The sequence below is a fragment of the Schistocerca gregaria genome, chromosome 1 (assembly GCF_023897955.1).
Source record: "Schistocerca gregaria isolate iqSchGreg1 chromosome 1, iqSchGreg1.2, whole genome shotgun sequence".
NCBI lineage: Eukaryota > Metazoa > Arthropoda > Insecta > Orthoptera > Acrididae > Schistocerca > Schistocerca gregaria.
This window is the reverse complement of record NC_064920.1, coordinates 942209757-942234122: the sequence shown is the minus strand read 5'-3', so window position 1 is coordinate 942234122 and position 24366 is coordinate 942209757. Positions and strand designations below refer to the sequence as shown.

Genomic DNA, 24366 nt, shown 5'->3' with positions numbered 1-24366 from the left:
TGTGCATATTGATATCTCATGACTTTGTCACATCTGTGTTATGCACATCCACGACGCATGTAATATATATCTGGTCTCAAATCACACTTTGCATATGTGAGAGCCAGAAACAAATTGAGTTTCCACTTTTTATACGAGCGAGATATTGCAGTCCAACTGAAGACGACTAGGCATCAAGTCAGGTTGTTACACATCGAAAAGTAGGGATTGAGGAATGAGTAGTATAGTTTGACCCAAGTGACACAGGTGATAAAAGGCACAAATGCTCACATAAAACAATACGAAGCACCTGGGCAACTTACAGCCTCAATTGCTGCAACACGATGGTAACCACAAGAATCCACAGAAACGCCATACAGTGGAATCTTGGTGTCAAAATGCTAAACTACGAATGTTAACTGTGGCAAGGGAATGACGTGGGCTGAAAAGTACTGGGAAAGCTGCCGTTACTTACTTTGACAAGAAAAATGAAAAGGCAGATCCACGAATCACACAGAAACAGAGTTGGACGAAAACTTGTTAAAATGTTCCCATAGATGCTAACGCTTTCGTTTATCCTGCGCCTCCCATATTACTCGCCTTGGTTTAACCAAATCTTCTGTAGTATTTGTCTCAATCACTACGTAGAATTTTGAGCCAGTCTTTGATGCACGCTGAGGTAATGAAATCTAACAAACAAACAAAAAAAAGAAAAAAAATCGCTGTGATGTGAATAGCTTGTCATCATGGTGATACAGTACTACGTTTACAAGCCATACATTTTCTGAAAGACGAAAAACGAATTTCGGGAACCGTTTACCGCTGTCGTGTTTATATGTTAGGTCTGAAGCGCATTTCCTAGCCCAGATAAATACGGCACCTAAAAAACAGCTGTTACACTTTACTCATTTAGTCAGTACAGTCGCTATTTCTCTTCCAAAGACGAGAAGTAAACAGCTTCCGTCTAATATTTCAACATGTCCTTCAATGCAGAAAAAGCCACACGCCCATATTAGCCAAAAACTTTTAAAAACAAGACAAAACCTGACAGCCAATGCACTTTCAAAACCGGTTGCGTTTACGTGGCAGGGAAATTCGATTGCGGAATTGAGAAACAGGAAACTAGAAGCGGATTTCCAAAATCAACTTTGAAGTGACATGGCCATCCATTAGTTGTACTGGGAAATCGGTTTACGAAATCCGGTTTTAGGATTCCTATGTAAGCAGGGTGTGAAGAGACACGATCCCGTTTAAACTTGCCACATACTCATGTCTCATATTAAGTACACGACTATTCTTAATAATGTTTCTATAACAAAGTAAACAACATTCAAAAACAAAATCTCACTGCAACGTAGAATATAGTTTTCTATGACAAAGCTCATAGTTTTATCTGGCACTAATCGATGGTGGCACTCTTATACGTATTCATGATTTTCATCTTACGCGACATGACTCGACTACTTGTCGGTAATGCATCTTATTTGATTAAGTAAAAACACTATTATACGAGATTAAAGAATGTTTGTTGCGTTATTTCTGTCACCACAGTCTCGGTTCAGCAAAAAGATTATTCTTCTGCATTTATTTTTAATGGCACCGTTTTGTCTTTCAAACGCTATACACAGCATTTCTAAATTGATATAAACTCTTACTATTGTCGAGATACAACTTACTTATTCTTACCTAATTGAAGCCTGTCGACTATGGCCTTTTCGCCCATCGAAATAGCCGTCATCAGTAAAATCATCCATGAACAGTTGAATTGTTGAGGTATCAATAATAAATATAGTGGGCAGACCTCAACAATTAAATTATAAACAGGTTACCACTCCATTCTCCGCTAGCTCTGACGCAGTTTTAAACTGCTCATTATTTTGTTGTTCCGAACTACTTCGCATCTGCACAATGGTTACTATACGATCTGAGTACAGAATACAGACCGAAAACAGTTGTCTGTTGTCTCATAATCCGAAAACGTTACTTCCGTGCAAAGATAATTCTTGGTCGTACACTATCGCTGAAAGTAGTCGACATACACAGTTTTGACTGGAAGGGAATTTAGTTTGTCTTCTGAATTGCCCATGATAAATCTCTATGGCCATGCAAATTCTGAAATTTGTGAGTTGTGTCATGGAAGGTTTTGAAACTTCAACCGTCTCACACTTTCTCTAAGCTTTTAGCAATAAACGACGGTGAAACGTGGAGGTAAAAGCATATAACTCAGACTGACAATTAGCAGACAATGTTTATCGATATAGATTTAGTTACTATTCATGGTTAGAATTAGCCCAGCTGTTAAGTCCTATAGTGATCAGAGCCATTTGAACCATTTTTTAGAGTTAACCGTGGTTGAAAATAACAGCGACCGCAGTGGATGGTTAACGCATTCACTGGTGTATTTACATATATCCCATTCAAGTTTAGTGAGTTAATGCAGTCCGGTCATAAGCAACCTGGCTGTCTTTATTGGATGTAAAGGAACAACTGAGAGAGATCTTCTTTGAGGTCGCCCAGGAATTTCGTTCTGTCTGGTTACATCTGCTTCTTTGTTACTATTCAATGATTTTTTTTCTGTTTAGCTACATCGTTCGAAAGCACCAACATTTAGCGACTATGACATGTTCATTTTATTTTGAGTCGAGTTTGAATTCCAAGAATTTGTCTACAGTCAGACGCAATAACAGCATCTTCCGATTAAATATGTCGTTTCTCCGAAGTCCTCTAAGGGGAGCAATGATCATACGAAACTCTAAGTGGCGTGCACATTGTGGGAGCTCTGTCATACAACGGAATGCTTCGCAATCTCTCCTTACAATAGAAAGTGGGAATTTCCCCTTATCGATCTGATTCGTACCGACAGCGTGTGTAACGCACTTCTACGACTTTTAAAAAAATGTGTGAATGGAAGACGTAACTCTCGCCGTTTTCGGGAAAATCGAGTTTGAAAATTTTAGTCGAGCTTATAATACTTTGAATGGTCGTTAATTCGCAACGTGTCTGCAGCCGACACGCATGTAAGTTCGTTTCGCAATAGACGCATCCGGTGTATGTCGCGATAATTATTACTTTCAATATTTCTATGATCAATATTAGCCTGACTCGTGCAGTGCTGCATAGGTTACACATTATACCCGTCATAAATGTAGATGCAATAATATAAATAGAATATCAACCGGGCCTGGTGGCCGAGCGGTTCTAGGCGCTTCAGTTCGGAAACACGTGGCTGCTACGGCCGCAGTTCGAATCCTGCCTCGGGCATGGATGTGTGTGATGTCCTTAGGTTAGATAGGTTTAAGTAGTTCTAAGTGTAGGGGACTGATGACCTCAGATGTTAAGTCCCTTAGTACTTAGAGCCATTGAACCATTGAAATAGAATGTCACAATTAATCAAATATTCCAGGTTATTACGCCGTGGTCGAATGTTTTCCACATTGAAACCCAATGTTTCGTCCCCATCCGCGGAGGACATTTTCAATGGGGATCGATGACACCCTAACTGCAGCAGAATTCAGTTTACGCGTGCTTCCACGCAGTGGCGTGGCGTCACATGTTTTGAACACTCGACCGCAATTGGCCGTTGTCGACTGCCGTCATCCGCTGTTGCTATCATCCGCGAGAAAATCGACCACGACATAATAGATAGGAATATTTTATTAACTGCGATACTTCCGGCGGTGAAAGTATACATTTTACGTAAATGGAATGACTACACCGATTTGATTGAAAGTTATAGAGTATTCTTTTCTCCATTTACAATCTCTTTAAGAAAATCGCCTTTTCATCCTTTTTCCGTGTTAAAGAATGAATGGTTATGTACTGATTCTTTTCAAGGTCATGATAAATCTGTTGTTAGAATTACGTGGGAATGGAAAGTAAATTATCAGCAGCGAGAATCCGTCCAGAGACCTGGCGTACATGAAACTAAGTGCTTGCCCGTTCGGCTCCGGATTCCACTACAAAGCTTATGGCATTAGCACGCCTATAATTTTTAGACTCTACCTTCTCAAAAACATTTGAAAGTTCGTCTTCCTGTTTACATGTGTTAATGTCCTAGTCGTGCGCTACACACACTGCTAATACAAACCAAATCGGCGCGGGGAAGTTTGGTACTGTCCCCTTGTACACAGTGTGAAACGCACGACAGAGTTCTTCACTTAGTACTGGTTTCTGAAATTTTGTAAATAAGCTTTAATAATGGACAGCTTTCTTCAGGCGTCTTCCAATTGACGTATTTCAGCATTTCCGTGACGCTATCCCACGGTAATACTACTATTATTACTATTACTACTACTACTACCACCATCACCACTACGATATTTAAAGTTGTTGAAAGTTAAATGCAACATATATCGAAAGTGTATCTAACCAGACAATAATTCGTTTCTTTGTCTCCACGTCTTCTTTTTGGTATGGTCTTTCGTGCTTTATACACCGAGAACATCGCACGACGTCAGTGATCCGTGCAAGCTGAAATAAAGCAGTCGTCAATCCAGTGGTTTGTTTGAATAAGACTATGATTTATAAGGTTTCGTAGTATTGAGGGTATTGTGCATCTGCTTTTGTCCAACCCGAGAATCGGCGCATCCTTTCATATAAAGGTGGATTGGCGGCATGGGGATGTGAAGGAGAGGATCAGTTTAACTGTGGAAATCCCTGTAAGTGACTGAAAGAGGTACCATGATATACGGAGAGCAAACCAAAGCCTTCTAATAGCAAGTCTAAAATGCGTTGGTCAAATTCACGAACCTTGTGTATTTGTAATCTGACACGCTCTCTAACAGTCACTCGTGACCGTCCTTGGCTGAACATCAGAGGATCAAGTAGGTAAAAAGACGAGGGCTAGTAGAAATCCTTGGGTAACAGAAGAAATATTGAATTTAATTGATGAAAGGAGAAAATATAAAAATGCAGTAAATGAAGCAGGCAAAAAGGAATACAAACGTCTCAAAAATGAGATCGACAGGAAGTGCAAAATGGGTAAGCAGGGATGGCTAGAGGACAAATGGAAGGATGTAGAGGCTTATCTCACTATGGGTAAGATAGATACTGCCTACAGGAAAATTAAAGAGACCTTTGGAGAAAGGAGAACCACTTGCATGAATATCAAGAGCTTCGATGTAAACCCAGTTCTAAGCAAAGAAGGGAAAGCAGAAAGGTGGAAGGAGTATATAGAGGGTCTATACAAGGGCGATGTACTTGAGGACAATATTATGGAAATGGAAGAGGACGTAGATGAAGATGAAATGGGAGATATGATACTGCGTGAAGAGTTTGACAGAGCACTGAAAGACCTGAGTCGAAACAAGGCCCCCGGAGTAGACAACATTCCACTAGAACTACTGACAGCCTTGGGAGAACCAGTCCTGACAAAACTCTACCATTTGGTGAGCAAGATGTATGAGACAGGCGAAATACCCTCTGTGGCGTCACCGCCAGACACCACACTTGCGACTTGGTAGCCTTTAAATCGGCCGCGGTCCGTTAGTATACGTCGGACGCGCGTGTCGCCACTATCAGTGATTGCAGACCGAGCGCCGCCACACGGCAGGTCTAGAGAGACACTCGCCCCAGTTGTACAACCGACTTTGATAGCGATGGTTCACTGACTTCTACGCTCTCATTTGCCGAGACGATAGTTTAGCACAGCCTTCAGCTACGTCATTTGCTACGACCTAGCAAGGCGCCACTATCAGTTATTATTGATACTGAATCATGTACCGTCAAGACCGACGTTCGTCAGTAATGGGTTAAAGTTAAGTATTCCACCAGCTACGTCCGTTTTTCTAAATTCTAATTTCCTTGTCCTGTTCCAGACCTCACGCCAACCTGCGTGAGCTAAACGCGTGCCTTTCGGCCTCCTCTAGTAACACGGTGTTGGCTCTCCTGCCAACCACTACACCCTCAGACTTCAAGAAGAATATAATAATTCCAATCACAAAGAAAGGAGGTGTTGACAGGTGTGAAAATTAGCGAACTATCAGTTTAATAAGTCACAGCTGCAAAATACTAAAGCGAATTCTTTACAGACGAATGGAAAAACTGATAGAAGCCGACATCGGGGAAGATCAGTTTGGATTCCGTAGAAATGTCGGAACACGTGAGGCAATACTGACCCTACGACGTGTCTTAGAAGAAAGATTAAGGAAAGGCAAACCTACGTTCCTAGCATTTGTAGACTTAGAGAAAGTTTTTGACAATGTAGATTGGAATTCTCTCTTTCAAATTCTGGAGGTGGCAGGGGTAAAATATAGGGGGCGAAAGGCTATTTACAATTTGTACAGAAACCAGATGGCAGTTATAAGAGTCGAGGGGTATGAAAGGGAAGCAGTGGTTAGGAAGGGAGTGAGACAGGGTTGTAGCCTGTCACCGATGTTATTCAATCTGTATATTGAGCAAGCAATAAAGGAAACAAAAGGAAAGTTCGGAGTATGTATTAAAATACATGGAGAAGAAATAAAAACTTTGAGGTTCGCCGATGATATTGTAATTCTGTCAGAGACATCAAAGGACTTGGAAGAACAGTTGAACGGAATGGACAGTGTCTTGATAGGAGGCTATAAGATGAACATCTTCAAAAGCAAAACGAGGATAATGGAATGTAGTCGAATTAAGTCAGGTGATGCTGAGAGAATTAGATTAGGAAATGAGACACTTAAAGTAGTAAAGGAGTTTTGCTATTTGGGAGCAAAATAACTGATGATGGTCGAAGTAGAGAGGATATAAAATATAGACTGGCAATGGCAAGGAAAGCGTTTCTGAAGAAGAGAAATCTGTTAACATCGAGTATTGATTTAAGTGTCAGGAAGTCGTTTCTGTAAGTATTTGTATGGAGTGTAGCCATGTATGGAAGTGAAACGTGGACGATAAATAGTTTAGACAAGAAGAGAATAGAAGATTTCGAAATGTGGTGCTACAGAAGAATGCTGAAGATTAGATGGGTAGATCACATAACTAATGAGGAGGTATTGATTAGAATTGGGGAGAAGAGGATTTTGTGGCACAACTTGACTAGATTCTTCTAGTCAAGTTGTGCCACAAAATCCTCTTCTCCCCAATTCTAATCGGTTGGTAGGACATGTTCTGAGACATCGAGGGATCACCAATTTAGTATTGGAGGGCAGCGTGGAATGTAAAAATCGTAAAGGGAGACCATGAGATGAATACACTAAGCAGATTCAGAAGGATGTAGGCTGCAGTAGGTACTGGGAGATGAAAAAGCCTGCACAGGATAGAGTAGCATGGAGAGCTGCATCAAACCAGTCTCTGGACTGAAGACCACAACAACAACATATTTCGAATGTTTAAAAATCTTTCTTTTTCATTTTGCGTACTGTCGATGTTGTACTTGCGACACTGTGTCCCAAACATTTCAGAAAATTCTACATCAATCATGGCACAAAATGTCAGTTGATGATAAAGTCTTTCTTCGCCTGATCATTTCATTGTTATTACCTCTGGCTCGAGTAAAACTGTTCTCTAAACAAAGATAGTTGTACCATCATTTGTATCTTTCCCAGTTTTACAGTCACCTGTTTAATACACACAGTCTACACGGATTTAGAAAACATAGTTCCTGTGAAACACAACTTGCTCTTCGCTCGCACGAAGCGTAGAGTGCTATTGACAAGAGATTTCAAATTAATTACTTATTTCTGGATGGCTTTTGACAGTGTACCAAACAAGCGGCTTGTAATGAAATTGCGTGCTTATGGAATATCGTCTCAGCTATGTGACTGGATTGATTTCCTCTCAGAGAGGTCACAGTTCGTAGTAACTGACGGAAAGTCATCGAGTAAAACAAGTGATTTCTGGCGTTCCTCAAGGTAGTGTTAAAACCCCCCTGCTGTTCCTTATCTATATAAACTACTTGGGAGACCATCTGAGCAGCTGTCTTAGGTTGTTTGCAGATGAAGCTGTCGTTTATCGACTAGTAAAGTCAACAGAAGATCAAAACAAATTGCAAAACGATTTAGAAAAATATATCTGTATGGTGGGAAAATTGGAAATTGACCCTAAATAACGAAAAGTGTGGGGCCATCCACCTGAGTCCTGGAAGGAATCCGTTGAACTTCGGTTACACGATAAATCAGTCAAATCGAAAGGCCGTAAATTCTACTACTTAGGAATTACAATTACAAACAACATAAATTGGAAGGAACAAACAGAAAATGCTGTGGGGAAGGCTAACGTTTTATTGGCAGGACACTTAGAGAGACTGCCTACACTACGCTTGTCCGTCCTCTTTTAGAATACTGTTGCCCGGTGTGGGATCCTTACCAGATAGATTGACGGAGTGTTCGAAGAAGTTCAAAGAAGGGCGTCACTTTTTGTATCATTTTGAAATAGGGGAGAGAGTGTCACTGAAATGATACAGGATTTGGGATGGGTACCACCAAAAGAAAGGCGTTTTTCATTGCAGAGGAATCTTCTCATGAAATTCCAATCACCAACTTTCTCCTCTGAATACGAAAATATTTTGTTGACGCCTACATACATAGGGAGAAACAATCACCACGACAAAATAAGGGAAATCAGAGATCGCGCTGAAAGATAGAGGTGTTCGTTCTTTCAGCGCACTATAAGAGATTGGAATAATGGAGAACCATCTGCCAGGCACTGAAATGAGATTTGCTGAGTATCCATGTAGATGCAGAAGCCGCTCTTTTTTCCAACGACTATAAAAAAGAATGCAACTATGAGGAAAAAAGAAGAAAGCGCCGAAACAGATACACACCACTGTTCAGTCGCATAGACTTTCGGTATATCCTGCATGTAAATCTGGAATTTTCTTCATTGTTCGTAGACATTCAGATTAAACAGCGAGAGTGTTTTAAAAACTATGCGAGACAGGGGTGCCGTAATGCACGAGAAATGTATCAAAATTAGTGTTTCCCGTCGACAACTAGGTCAACAAGAACTTAAGCTCGGTTTAAATACAGGGTTGGACATTGAGCGTGGCCTTTTCATAGATATCATCTCGGGATTAGCCTTAAGTGTTTTGGAAAAGCCAGGTAAAGCTTAAATCTGGAAAGCCCGATAGCGTTTCGAACCCCATTGCTCTGGAATGCGAATCCAGTGCCCTAATCACTGGCCACCTCACCTCTTAGCTGATAAGGGGACAGTCGAACTTCCTCTCACTGATCTGATCCATATCGATAGGATGTGTAATGCATGACTAGGACTTAAACATATGTAAAAAAAGAAGGCTCAACGCTCAAACGTTTTCGAGGAAATCGAGTTTGAAAATTTTATGCGTGCTTATACAGGGTATTCGGAAATTCCCACTACAAGATTCTAGGACATGTAGATGGGAGTGATTACATGATATTTTGAATACCAACCCATGACAGGGAACGCGCCGTTTTCGTTCTGAGACTATTTAAATTCAGGTGTGTGACGCGTCCACGTCTGCTACGGTAGAGAGAAAAGTCTCAAACAGTAAGTTTACATGCGACACATCCTCCGAAAGACGAAAAACGATTTTTGGAAATCGTTTTTCGCTGTTATGTTTACATGTTAAGGTCTGAAGCGGATTTGCTAGCCAGTTAAATATGGCGTCTGGAAAACAGCTGTTCCAGTTTCTGATTCAGTCAGCACAATTGCTGTTATCTCTTCACTTAAATGCTCAGTCTAATACTCCTGTGACTCTTTCATTGCACGGTGAGTTACTTCGCCCATATTCATTGAATATTTAGAAAACAAAACTTAAGCAAGACAGTCCAAGCACATTTCAAAAACTGTTGTGTTTATATCGGAGCAATAATCGATTGTGGACGTGTAAAACTGACAGCTAAAAACAGATTTCCAGAATCGATTTTGGAGTATTTACATGACTAACCAGAACAGGTATTGAAAATCGATTTACCAAATCCGATTTTGGGAGCGCATGATCTTGTCCTGGTATGCAATTTCAGACGATCACTTGATGCCAACGTCTGCCTTATTGCGAGACTTCTGTAGAGACAGAGAAAGATCTGCCAGCACGTGTTCTGGCGCCTGCACTAGAAACTGAAGAGCCAGGTGGGATGGAGAGTATGTGTGGTTCAAATGGCTCTAAGGCACAATGGGACTTAACTCTGAGGTCATCAGTACCCTTGACTTAGAACTACTTAAACCTAACTACCCTAAGAACATCACATACATCAATGCCCGAGACCGACCAGCTGTCAACCTTACAGTCTACGTAAACGTGGACACACTGAATCAGTCACCGACTCACCTTGAATATGGCTGTTAATGTTAAGAATTCATGTTCCGGATGGCCGCCCAAAAATGATACAATATAAGTACTCATGATTTTTGTTCCTTAAGTGTGTGAGCAACACTCTCTTAATAAGTATGATGACACGTCTCCTACTTCACACTACTTAACTATAATGCCGAACAGTCTTCTGGAGACTGGATACCACTTCATCTCAGAAAAACTGAAGGGGTCTTATCGATAGCAGCTGCGTAGCACCAGCTGTCATGTTTCAATCCCGTGTCACGGATCTTCTGCGATGTCAGGAAAGCATGCGTCTTTGTTGTATCTTCTCAACTTCGCGGCGCGACTACCATTTAGCATTTGTACCACGAAGAGAAGGCTTACGTTTTCACTAGGACTAGGTCTACATGCTATTATCACTTAGTAACGATTTGTTCAAGAGCTCAAATACATCTTTGTAAATGTATTCACAAGTGATTACTTTTTTGTTTCTTTAAAGAAACGCGTTATTTACGCGCAGAACCTAACAGTAGTAGAAATGCAGCGACAAACTAGAAAGTTTTACGATGGGTGTAAATATTTCTTACGAAGAGTGAAACGAGAGAGAATCAAAAATGACACGGACTTCTGATAAGGGTTGACGTGGTGATTAGAGATACAAGGCATTTCACAGTGACGACACTATCGTTACCGTGACCTTGCGATAAGAAAGAAACTGTTGCCAACTACTTATCATTGCGGAGGAGAAATTTCCGTAACGGGGATACATGGAAAAGTAGTTCAAGATAAGTATATTAACAGCTGAGACAATTATGTAGAACACCTGTAGAAGGTACCATATTAGCATGTACAATAGAGATTATCTTAGTAAAACATCTTGGTTTTCTTGCCGCGTCAATTCGCCTCCTGATGATGACGATGGGGGCTATCGTCGAAAGCTTGAGATTTTATTCCGAATTGACGCGGCAAGGAAACCGCGAATGTTTTACACATCAGTGCTGTAGCGGAAGACTTCGTTCTCAGAGATTATCTTTATTGTTATTTTTATATTCTAAGTACGGCATCCTTCTGGAAGGCTATTGTACTTCTTCCTCTTCTATCGACACAAAGGTTCAGAACTTAAATTAGAATTTATTGTGCTACGTTTGCTGCCGATATACAGGTTGTCCCAAACCTTTACTGTCAGCATGTACAGACGATAGAAGATCCTAAACTATTTTAATATCAGGAATCCATGCTCAGAAACGAATGTCAGACGATACGATGTCTTATATGAGTAGTGAGCGTGAGGCGTGAGTTTGGAAATTGCTACGTTTTGTAACAAAACACGATCGTTTGCGATGTGTCCATAATGGAGTGGACCAGTGTTTGCAGTTCAGGGTTGGTTGTCGAAGAAAGAGTATTACTTGTGACAGAGATTGGCACACATGCATTTAATGTATGAACGTAGTGATCAGATAGCTGAACTACTGAACAGAAAAGTTTCGCAGCGGCCGTCATCCTAGCTGGAAGATCGACTGATGTAGGTAGAAAACTGCGGGGAAAAGAGAAAAGGTACTGATGTCCCGTCGACTAAGAAGTCATTTGAGATGAAGAAGATTGATTAGGGACGGGGGAGGAAATCAGCCGTATCCTTTTCGAAGAAACCATTCCCGCCTTTATCTTAAGTGATTTCGCGTAAATCTCGATGGCCGGGTGCATCGATTTCAATGTCCATGAGCTCACTGACAGAAGTTATCTTCATTGGTGGGCTGGTAGGAGAGGTTTTCTGCCATGTCCGTCACTATCACCGGATCTCACTACTATGGATTTTCTCCTATTAGATTACGTGAAGATAGTAATGTTTGCATTGAGATTGGACGGTCGTTACTTTGAACAGCTATCACTTTGAAGAGCTTCGAGCTCAAGTTGTTGCTAAAAGGATTTTTACATAAGTTTTTAAGATCAATTGTTGTCGTCGTTGTTCAGTCCAAAGGCTGATTTTCCGTATTTCTCCACGCTTGTCTATCGCGTGCCTGTCTCTTCATCTCTGCATAACTACTGCAATACACATCCATTTAAGCCTGCTTGCTATATTCGACCCTTGGTCTCCCTCTACAATTTTTATCTCCACACTCTTCCCTCCATTACTAAACTAGCGTTTTCTCGATGTCTCAAGATGAGTCCTATCAACTAATTCCATCTTTTGGTCAGGCTCTTCTTTAAATTTCCTTTTTCCAATTTACATTCGGTACCTAGTTATTAGTTATTCGATCTACCCATCTAATCTTCAGCATTATTTTGTAGCACAACATTTCATAAGCTACTATTCTCTTCGTGTTTCAACTGTATGACCCACACTTCACCACCGTACAAGACAATGCTCCAGACAAACACTTTCAGGGAATACTTCCAAACACTTAACTTTGTTAGATGTCAACAAAACATCTTCAGAAATTCTTTCCTTGCTATTGGCGTCCTGCAATTTATATCCTCCCTACTTCGACTAACATAATTTATTTTTCTGCCCAAATAGCATAACTCATCTACTATTTTCAGCGCAATTTCCTAATCTAATCATCTCAGAACATCGGATTTCATACGACTACATTTTATTACTGTTGTTTCATTTCTGTTGATGTTCATGTTTTAACCTCCCCGACGTCGCTGACAGAGTTACAATGTTATCTAAAACCTCAAAGTTTTTATTTCTTCACCCTGAACTTTATTTCCTACTCCAAATTTTTCTTTGGTTTCCTTTACTGCTTGCTCAGTGTATGGACTGAACAATATCGGGGATAGGTTACATTGTCTCACTCCTTTCTCAATTACGGCTTCCGTTTTTCATGTACTTCGACGTTTATAACTGCAGTCTGGTATCATAACCTTTCGCTCCTCATATTTTATCTCTGCTACCTTCAGAATTTGAAAGCGTGTAGTGCTGTCAAAACTGCCAAAAAGCTTTCTCTAAATCTACAAGAGATACACATTTAGGTTTGCCTTTCTTTGTTATTTCCAGTCGTTAGTTCCTTATTTGGAAGTAGTTGGATCAGGATCGTCTAATACTTGTATGTCTGTAATTTTGACCATAAAGTTATGGGACATCCCGTAGAGTCTGCTGACAGAAATGAATGAGAACAAGCCGGCTCGGCTAGAGAGAGGGAGAGCAGAGCACATAACGCGGCTACACAATAAAAGCGACCCCGGCAGGGGGAGGTCAAATCAATAGCGTGTGCCGGCATACAGGCACACACGGACACGCCGTGAGTTGCTGGCGTGGAGGTTGGGCGTGCTGGCGGTATAGGACCCTGCTGCTAATTGCAACGAAATTAAAGCTGACGATATTTGTATGCCGAATTTATACACCTTGTTAATTCAGTAGGGTAATTACCATCTAAGACAACAATATTTCGCGTATTTGTCAGCTCTGTGCGTAAACCGGCGTCACTGAATCATACGGACAACGTACTATCGAAACAGTAAAATATATTGCTTAGACTCTGTTTATTCTTGCTATTACCTCTTATTTCAACACGATATTTTACAAAGAAATTTATTGAAACACACTATGCAACAAAAAATTCAAATGTTTAATCAGATCAGTTTGTGTGTAAACAGCTTCCTCAAGAAGTTGGTAACAGTCTTTTCAACGAAAGTGAGCTTTCTACTGCAAATTGGAAATGACGATTGGACGAACCTACGTAACATATGAAAACTATATGCCGGGCAAGGACTGGGTTCCAGAGTATCACAGAGATGCACTTTCTGAAGGAAATTCAATCGGTGGGCTGGCCACTCATTGGCGTCTTCCGAGGAGGCTTCAGAAAGATGCCAGTACTACGGACACCCATCTGAATCGTCGACTAAAACCAGTTCTTGAAACTGACCACTGGTCTTGGTGTAATAATGGGAACAGAATTGATTTATTTGTTACGTAACTACCCCACAGTGTGGTCCAGTGGGTAAATGCCAGACTAAAATTCAATGATCGGGAGTTCCGTTCCAGTCTTACGATTGTCTGTCACCTGTCGCTTCAAATTGCTGACGAATTTACACTGAGGGGATGGCGGTAGTATGGCGTAGACAAGGTATAAAAGGGCGGTGCATTGGCGGAGCTGTCATTTGTACTCAGATGATCCACGTGAACAGGTTTCCGACGTGGTTACGGCCGCACGATGGAGATTAACAGACTCTGAGCGCGCATTACCTCTCACCACGACAGGGCAATGGTCGACGGCCTTCACTTAACGACCGAGAGCCGTGGCGTCTGCGTAGAGTTGTCAGTGCTAACAGACAAGCAACACTGCGGGGAATAACTGCGGAAACGAATGCTGGACTTACGAATAATGTATCCGTTAAGATAGTGCGGTAAAATTTGGCGTTAATGGGCTATGGCAGCAGACGACTAATGCGAGTGCATTTGCCAACAGCCCATCACCTGCAGCGCCTCTCGTGGGCTCGTGGCCATATTGATTGCACCCTCGACGACTGAGAAATCGTGATTTGGTCACATGAGTCCCGATTTCAGCTGGTAACAGCTGATGGTAGGGTTCGTGTGAGGCGCATACCCTCATGGAGCCAAGTTGTCAACAAGACAATGTGCAAGCTGGGGTTGGCACCGTAATGGTGTGGGCTGTGTTTACATGGAAGGGACTGGGCCCTCCGGTCAGCTGAACTAACCATTGACTGCTTGGGACCATTTTCACCCGCTGATTGACTTCATGTTTCCAAACGACGATGGAATTTATAAGGATGACAATGCGCCATGTCACCAGGGCACAATTGTTCGCGATCGACCTGAGGAAGATTTTCGACAATTCGAGTGAATGATTTTCCACCCAGATCGCTAGAAGTGAATCCAATCGAACTTTTATGGGGCACAATCGAGAGGTCAGTTGGGGCACAAAATCCTGCAACGGCAACACTTTCGCAGAGGCAGCATGGCTCAATACTTCTGCAGGGTCTACCAACGACGTGTAGAGTCCATCCCACGTCGAGTTGCTGCACTACGCCGGGCAAAAGAGGTCCGACACGATATTTGGAGGTATCCCGTCACTTTTGTTGCCTCGGTATATTATCTGTGGTAAATTGTTGGTCCACCCAGCACAGGCTGATGAGCTCAGTTCAGATGTCTAAGGTATGTAAGTGTTATACCACCTCCAACACCACAACGACTAGAGAAGCACTGTGGTGTTCGACCTTGTGGTTGAGCACAGCTTCACCTTTTTATTTACCCCACAAACTGTCTCTTCCGAAAGGACGTTCCCTACTAATCACTCAATCCTGATTCATAATGTCTCAGCAGTATGTTCCGTTGGATACACACACTGCCGATTCTACAGAAGACACCAACGTATAAACAACCACACGATAAGCAATATATCTTTCAACAGGGTGACCACGCACAATCCAATGAAAAGAATTGCGATTTGTACCCCTTACAGTTATTCTTACCTGGATTTCTTGCATAGTTGTTAATTTCGCCGAGTACAATACCTTGCACGAATTTTAATGGCAGTTGTTTTACTGGTTTACATTAATCTTAATCGGTAATCCGTCTCTTCGTATGTCTGCTAGAGGAACCGTTTGCAGGACTCGATGAAACGAACACTTCCCGAAACCTTTTAGACTCTTACGGTCGGCAGCTACGGAGGTTACTATCAACTCCGGAATACTATGCACTGACGAATCCTCTTTCTTCTCACTGCCGAAAGCTATGTAAATTGTTCAGATTTTTTCAAAAACTAAGTACGGCACTGTTTAGTATACTGGTAGTAAATCGACCGTTATGCTCACCCAGATGCTTGGTTCACTTCTTGTTTATTTCACGTCGGTGTGTGTGAGATCCCAGTACAAATGGAAGTGCAACCGATTGGTGACGTCCTACCTGCCTGTCTCATTTGTACAAAACAAATATTTGAGAGGGCGTGGAAAACAACATGCGCAACTATAGCGCGTGCTTTGAGACCGGCAGTCTTGAAAGCTACTAGGAACTTAAGTAGTTGCCACGTGCAAGATGTCTCCGGCTTAAAACGGAGGCATAATATTGCCACGATAAAGTAGTTGGTGTGGTCTTCAGTCCGAAGACTGATCTGATGCAGCTCTCCATTTAACTCTATCATGTATGAGACTCTCCCTCTCCAAAAAAAAAAAACTACTGCAGCCTACATCCTACAACCGATTTAACCGATCCCTTCTTTTAGTTAAGATGTACCGTAAATTACTTTTCTCCCCTATTCGATTCAGTACATTCTTATTAGTTACGCGATCTGCCCATCTGATCTTCAGCATTCTTCTACGACATCACATTTCTAATGTCTCTAGTCCCTTCTTGCCCAAATTGCTTACTGTCCACGTTTCACCTCCGTACAAAACTATACTCCACATACATAGTTCTTTCTCACAACTTCTTTCCTTGCTATAGCCAATCTACATTCTATATCCTCTGTACTTCGTCTATGTCGGTCATTTTGCTGGCCAAACAGAACATCTGATTTACTACTCTTATGGTCTCATTTCCTAATCTATTCCGCTTAGCATCAGCTGATTTGTTCCACTACACCCCTTCTTTTACTTTTCTTGTGCTCATCTTATAATCTCTGTTGAAGACATTATCCATCCTGTTCAATCGCTCCTCCAAGGCCTTTGCTGTCTCTGATAGAATTTTAATATCATCGGCAACCTTAAACGTTTTTAGTTCTCTTTCGTGAACTGCAATTTCCTTTCCAAATTCCTGCTTTGTTTCCTTTACTACTTGTTCAATGTACAGGTCGGGGATGCGCTACAACCCTGTCTCACTCCCTTATCAACTAAGGCTTCCCTTTCGTGTACTTCGATTCATAACTGCTGTCTGGTTTGTACAAGTTGTAAATAACTTTTCGCTCCCTGTATTTTATTGCTGCTACCTTCAGTTAACGATGTCAAAAGCTTTCTCTACGTTTACAAATGCTACTAAGGTAAGTTTACCTTTCTTTAAGGTACCTTCTACGATAAGGCATAGGGAAAGTATTGCTTCACGCGTTCCTACATTCCTTCAGAACCCAAACTGATTTTCCCCGAGATGGCTTCTGCCAATTCTTCCATTCTTTTGTAAATAATTCGTGTCAGTATTTTGGAACCACGATGGTTTGATAGCATTCACAACTGTCAACAAGTGCCTTCTTTGGAAATGGAAATATTATATTCTTCTCTAAGTCTGAAGGTACTTCCCCGGTTTTATGTATTTTGCGCACCAGGTAGAATAATTTTGTCATGGCTGACTCTCCCAATGACCTCAATAATTGAGAATGTCGTCTATTCCATGGGCCTTGTTTCGACATAGATCTTACAGTGTTCTGTCAAACTGTTCTCGCAATATCACATTTCCGTCTCTTCTTGATCTACTTCCTCTATCCTTTCTATAATACTGTAGAGCCCCTCTATCCGTTTCTGTTTTCCAGCTTTTCCTTCTTTGATTAGTACTGGCAAGTCATCTCTAGATGTTCATACAGAGCTTTTCTTTTCTCGAAAGGTGTGTTTGAATATCCTGTAGGCGGTATCTATTATTGCGCTCGTTATGCATGCTTCTACAGCCTTGCATTTGTCCTCTAGCTATTTCTGCTTGGCTATTTTGCACTTTCCGCCAATCTCATTTTTTTAGGCGTGTGTATTCCCTTTCAGCTGCTTCATTTGCTGAATTTTTATATTATCTCCTTTCGCCAACTAAATTCAATATTTCCAGTGTTATCCAATGATTTCTATTAGGCCTTGTCTTTTGACCTATTCGATCGTCTGGTACCTTCACTATTTCATCTCTCAAAGCTATACTTTCGTCTTTTGCTGTATTCTCTTCCACCGTTTCAGTCAACGTTGCCTAACGATCTCTCTGAAACTTTCAATATCTTTAATTTCTTCAACTTATCGAGGTCCAAGATCCTTAACATCCCACCTTTCTGCAATTTCTTAAGTTTTAAATTACAGTTCATAATCAATGAATTGTGGTTAGAGTTACAGTTCAAAATCTGGTTTGGAAATCTCTGCCTTACTATTATATAACCAATCTGAAACCTTCCAGTGCCTCCAGGTCTTTTCCATGAGTACAACTCTCTTACAAGATTCTTCAACTAAGTGTTACCTATGATTAAATAATGCTTTGTGTAAAAATCGATCAGGTGGCTTCCTCTTTCATTCTTTCCCTCAGATCATCTTCTCCTATTATTTTTTCTTCTCTTCGGATTCCAGTTTCCCATCAAAATTACATTTTCCTCTCCCTTAACTAGTTGAATTTCTTCGATCTCTTCATAATGTGCAGAGCTAGTACGCATACAAATTTGTATTACTGTGGCGGGCGTTGCCTTAAGGTCTATCTTGGCTACAATAATGCGTTCGCTATGCTGTTCACAGCACTTACCAGAATTCCTATTTTCTTATTTATTTGAGACCTACTCCTGCGTTAACCCCATCTGATTTCTTATTTATAACACTATACTCACCTGACGACAAGCCCTGTTCTTCCAGCCACCGCCCTTCACTAATTCTCACTACATCTAACATCAGCCTATCCACTTCCCTTTTTAAATTCTCTGATCTCCCTACACTATTAAGGTGTCCAAATTCCACGCTTCAACACGTAGAACGCTTATTTTGTTTTTCCTGATGACGTATCCTCCTGAGCACTTGCTGCCAGAAGACCAGAATGGGGAACTATTTTACCTCCGGAATATTTGCTATCCTTATTTTACCAAAGAAAGAGAGTTACATAATCACGGGAAAAATAAAGGCTGTAGTTTCCTCCCGTTTTCAGCCAATCGCAGTTCCGTCACAGCAAGGCCATGTTGGCTAACGTTGCAAGGTCATGTCAGCCAGTCACCCAGATGCCCCTGAATCTACTGAAAAGGCTGCTGCCACTCTTCAGGAATCACACGTTTGTCTGGCCTCCCGACAGACACCCTGCAGTTGCGGCTGGGCCTACGGTACGGCTATTTACATCGTTTAGGCAACCCCAGCTCAGTAAGGTCCATGGTTCATACGACACACGATAAAGTACTTGTGATAAACTCTAATCGTACGATGAGAGTAATAGAATTTTCGGGACTGTTTCCGCATAGTGTAATTGTTTATGGTCCTAGGAAATTTGTTTGCTTGCAGACTTCATGAAATCTCAATATCATCTTGCTATTCCATACGGCTCTCACTTGCAGCCACACATGCCGGAGTATGTTTACATTTGGAACCGGGTCGTCATTCTTTGCCTATTGCCAACGTGTCCTCCTCTTACGCAGCTGTGGTACTTCAGTGCCAATATAACAGTTACAATAGTTTTCTTCAATTGCCAGCACACTGTCCGTTAACAGCGTCCCAGTCCCTCACACCCTCCTTACACGAGCGGCTTTTGGGTGAAAATCAACTCGTGGTGAGTGCGCGTCACGTGCTGCACGTGTATCAGCCGCTAATCAGTTCGCGTAAGGTTGTAAAATCCTGAATATGCCGCAGTCTGCACACGCGCGAAAACGGAGGCTGCGGGGTTGTCTGCAAACACTGGAAATTAACCTATTGTCGCCATGTTCACTCACGTTATGATGGACATGTTGCTTTTGTGTCTTCTTAGTCTTTATTTTATTGCGACCTTTATTTTCGTTAGACACAAAAAGGTTTCATGAAGACTAGATATTTAGCCTACTAGCATTCTCCCATAGGAGACACCACTTATCTGAAACCAAACGGTATTTAAGTTTTACGAAAATAAATACGAACGTAAACATATAAGCATTCTTGATACACATTATCTCAACAGTTAAATACTCCGATCTGCTGAATGAGAAAAATAAATGTCGATGTTATTTAACACTTAGGAAAGAAACTATGAAACAAAGAATAAAGTGCCGGCCGGGGTGACCGAGCGGTTCTAGGCGCTATCGTCTGGAACCGTGCGACAGCTACGGGCGCAGGTTCGATTCCTGCCTCAGGCATGGATGTGGGTGCTGTCCTTAGGTTAGTCAGGTTTAAGTAGTTCTAAGTTCTAGGGGACTGATGACCTCAGAAGTTCAGTCCCATAGTGCTCAGTGCCATTTTTGACAGGATAAAGTAAAAAGACGTCGTTTCCTGCTTTCTCAATATTTTCTGATGTATTTGTATGTATACATTTTCTCGAGTAAATAAATGTTGATATGTGGACCCTATTTTTCCCATTTTTTCAGTTCTCGGCCGTGTGGAGTATTTACTGGACAGTCTTTGTCAAGAGCATCCACTACGAATTTGCCGTTGGTCATTCTGTTGCCACTGATAGTTCTTTAATTCCATTATTATATGTTATTTTTTATGGGTGGTATGTCATAATATCGTCTTCATCATTCCGATGCCTAACTACACAACAGACAGCTGTCGCAACACTCGCAATTTTCGCAGATGCGCGAACACAAAAACAACTCATCACAGTCGAGATTTAGTACTGCTATAATACGCCCAGGGCGATCCAATAGACATACTCGTCACAATTAGTGAATGCAGACAAGAAAGTTGCTAGGGTAAAAGGGTCTTTAAACTGTTTTGTGACATATAAGCAGGATCAAAAAGTTTCCGTTCGAAGACCGTACAGACCGGAACCGGTATGCCAGTCAGTGAAAACGCCGTGAGCACTGAGGCAATTATACCACCGACTTACAACGTTGAAGATGTCCATTTTCTAAAACACCGTGTCCTGCTGCGATAAGAAGGCCGTCGCTGCCTGCTACACATCCTCGTCAAACCGTCAAAGGCGTTTTTTAAGGTACTGAAAGCGTGACACTCGCATGGGAGAGATCTGGACTATAGAGCGAGTGCTCAAGTATGTCCCACTTGAATTGGCCTAACTTCTGCCTCCCGGATCGACCGGTGTCTTGTGCAGAACCGCGAATAGGGCGGAACTTGCCGCACAATTCCACAACGGTATATTTCGACTGTAATGCCGTTCCATATACAATCTGCCTTCTCCGATGGATATCTACCGGTGTTTCTCCTTTCTTGGAGGTGTTTGGACGCATTTGGCAATAACGTCGCCTGTTACACCTTTCCGAATTTACCGTACGCACGTCGGAAAGACACGAATGCCAATCTAATCCCTCGCCAACGTGTCGGTGCTTATACAGGGTGAAAAGTATTTAAACTGACAAACTCTGGGAGGTTGTAGGGAACATCAAAACAAATATTTTTCCCTGATGTCATTTTTTCCTATGAGGAGTAATTAAACCGGTGGAGGCCGTATTACGCTCTTCAGTTGTAGGCAACTGCTGTCCACCAGTGTAGTAGTGCATTGTCTCTGTTTACTAATGGAGCGATACACCTGGAGTGAGTACACTGACATGCTTGGTGCGTACTATGTAGCGCACCACAACGGACGAGCTGCACAGCGGGTTTATCAGCAACAATATCCTAATCGCCGTATCCCGCATCATACGACCTTTGCTGCTGTGTACCAACGTCTGCGTGAGACCGGGTCATTGAGCAGATTACCTGGACAGGGATGCCGTCGCACGATAAGAACGCTGCAATTTGAGGAAGCTGTCTTGCAGGATGTGGAGCGGGATCCTTCAATCAGCACTCGTGCAATTGCACTAACATGAGGACGCATCAGACGAATGTAAGAACAGTCCTTCGAGAGCAATTGTTATGTCCATTTCACTTACAGCGTGTCCACAACCTGGAACCAGTTGATTATCGACCCAGAGTACAGTTTTCGCAGTGGTGCCTGGGACACTGTGAAATGCATCTTACATTTCCATCCCCTGTGTTGTTTACCGATGAAGCAACGTTCGGGAGTGATGGAGTCTTCAACATGCATAATTCGCATGTTTGGAATGAGGATAACCCACATGCCACAGTTACTAGCGCTCATCAAGTGCAGTTCTTCGTTAATGTGTGGGTCGGTCTTGTTGGGGACTGTTTAATTAGGCCATATCTGCTACCTAGGCCATTAAATGGCAGGCACTATGACAATTTTCTCGCCAGAGCATTGCCAGAATTGCTGGAAAACGTCCCGCTCCCTACAAGACAACGGGTGTGGTTGCAACATGACGGGGCGTCGGCACATTTCAGTCGTCGTGTGCGTCGATTCCTAGATCGACGGTTCCCAGAAACGTGGATTGGCAGAGGTGGTCCTGTACCAAGGCCTGCAGATATGTCCCCTCTGGACATTTTTGTTGGTTTAATTAATTTGTTGCCAGAGAAATCTTGCTCTACCGGTTTGAATACTCCTCATAGGAAAAAATGACATTAGGGAAAAATATTTGTTTTGATGTCCCCAACAACCTCCCAGAGTTTGTCGGTTTAAATATTTCTCACCCTGTATATCCGCTACGTTGCATATCAGCTGCAGCAACGCCCTCGGACGGTAACTTTCTGACCGCCCCTTACACACTACACGCTTACGGCGAACCGCGATGTTTCGACAGAAGCCGACCGGCCGCGAACGCCAAGACGCGCGCTGTGCCGCATTGCAGCGCCGCGACGCCCTGACTGGTTGCCAAACTGGCGCCGCACGCGACGCCACGCGGCCCGCTTCACGCCATCGCTGCGAGCCCTACAGCACACTGCCGCGCTCGCCTTCCTGCACGACACTGCGGCGACGTCAACATCGCGCTACTGCCTGAGGTGTCCAAATACAACGCTTCAGCTAGTTAACTTCGGAAACGAGAGCTAGCCTTAAGATTTTAGTTCCCACATTAAAAAAAAACTATTTTTTTTTAAAATTTCTTACTATTTTTTTGTGGCAGGAACATGCCTGCAGTCCTGGTACACATTGAAATCTTCTGACCAGACAGCTGTCTGTTGCGCGCCATCATAAGCGCCACAGCAAAACGGTACCGCTTTCTGCATTTGAAGGAGAATAAAGCTCAACAATCGATGCTGAGTTGGCGGAAGTGTACGGCGACAATGCACCATCATATGACAAAGGGCAGGCGCTTCCAGTGTGGCCAAACAAGTCTCACTTGAAGTGACAGACCATCCACGACCGGTTATACAGGGTGGTCCATTGATCGTGACCGGGCCAAATATCTCACGAAACAAGCGTCAAACGAAAAAACTACAAAGAACGAAGCTTGTTTAGCTTGAAGGGGGAAACCAGATGGCGCTATGTTTGGCCCTCTAGATGGCGCTGTCATAGATCAAACGGATATCAACTGCGTTTTGAAAAATAGGAACCCCTATTTTTAATACATATTCGTGTAGTACGTAAAGAAATATGAATATTTTAGTTGGACTACTTTTTTCACTTTGTGATACATGGCGCTGTAATAGTCACAATCATATGGTTCACAATTTTAGACGAACAGTTGGTAAGAGGTAGATTTTTTAAATTAAAATACAGAACGTAGGTACGTTTGAACATTTTATTTCGGTTGTTGCAATGTGATATATGTACCTTTATGAACTTATCATTTCTGAGAACGCATGCTGTTACAGCCTGATTACCAGTAAATATCACATTAATGCAATAAATGCTCAAAATGATGTCCGTCAACCTCAATGCATTTGGCAATACGTGTAACGACATTCCTCTCAACAGCGAGTAGTTCGCCTTCCGTAATGTTCGCACATGCACTGACAATGCTCTGACGCATGTTGTCAGGCGTTGTCGGTGGATCACGATAGCAAATATCCTTCAACTTTCCCCACAGAAAGAAATCCGGGGATGTCAGATCCGGTGAACGTGCGGGCCATGGTATGGTGTTTCGACGACCAATCCACCTGTCATGAAATATGATATTCAATACCGCTTCAGCTGCACGCGAGAAATGTGCCAGACATCAATTACATCTTGTAGTAACATCGGTAGAACATTACGTAGGAAATCAGCATACATTGCACCATTTAGATTGCCATCGATAAAATGGGAGCCAATTATCCTTCCTCCCATAATGCCACACCACACATTAACCCGCCAAGGTCGCTGATGTTCCACTTGTCGCAGCCATCGTGGATTTTCCGGTGCCCAATAGTGCATATTATGCCGGTTTACGTTACCGCTGTTGGTGAACGACGCTTCGTCCCTAAATAGAACGTGTGCAAAAAATTGTCCCGTAATTTCTCTTGTGCCCAGTGGCAGAACAGTACACGACGTTCGAAGTCGTCGCCATGCAATTCCTCGTGTATAGAAATATGGTACGGGTGCAATCGATGTTGAAGTAACATTCTCAACATCGACGTTTTTGAGATGCCGATTCTCGAGCAATTTGTCTGCTACTGAT

At 42.3% G+C, this 24366-nt stretch overlaps 1 protein-coding gene across 5 annotated transcripts in view; it reads right to left on the bottom strand.

The window, feature by feature from the left end:
- LOC126275603 (cytosolic purine 5'-nucleotidase) overlaps positions 1–24366 on the bottom strand; it is a 413580-nt gene that overhangs the window by 117607 nt on the left and 271607 nt on the right. The window contains exon 1 of one of the 5 annotated variants that reach the window (XM_049977215.1): positions 1666–2075. The exons of the other annotated variants lie outside the window; for them this stretch is intronic. Coding sequence (XP_049833172.1) covers positions 1666–1733 — 68 coding nt within the window. The 5' untranslated portion in view covers positions 1734–2075. Of the gene's footprint in view, positions 1–1665; positions 2076–24366 lie in introns of those variants that run through there. 5 annotated transcript variants of the gene reach the window in all.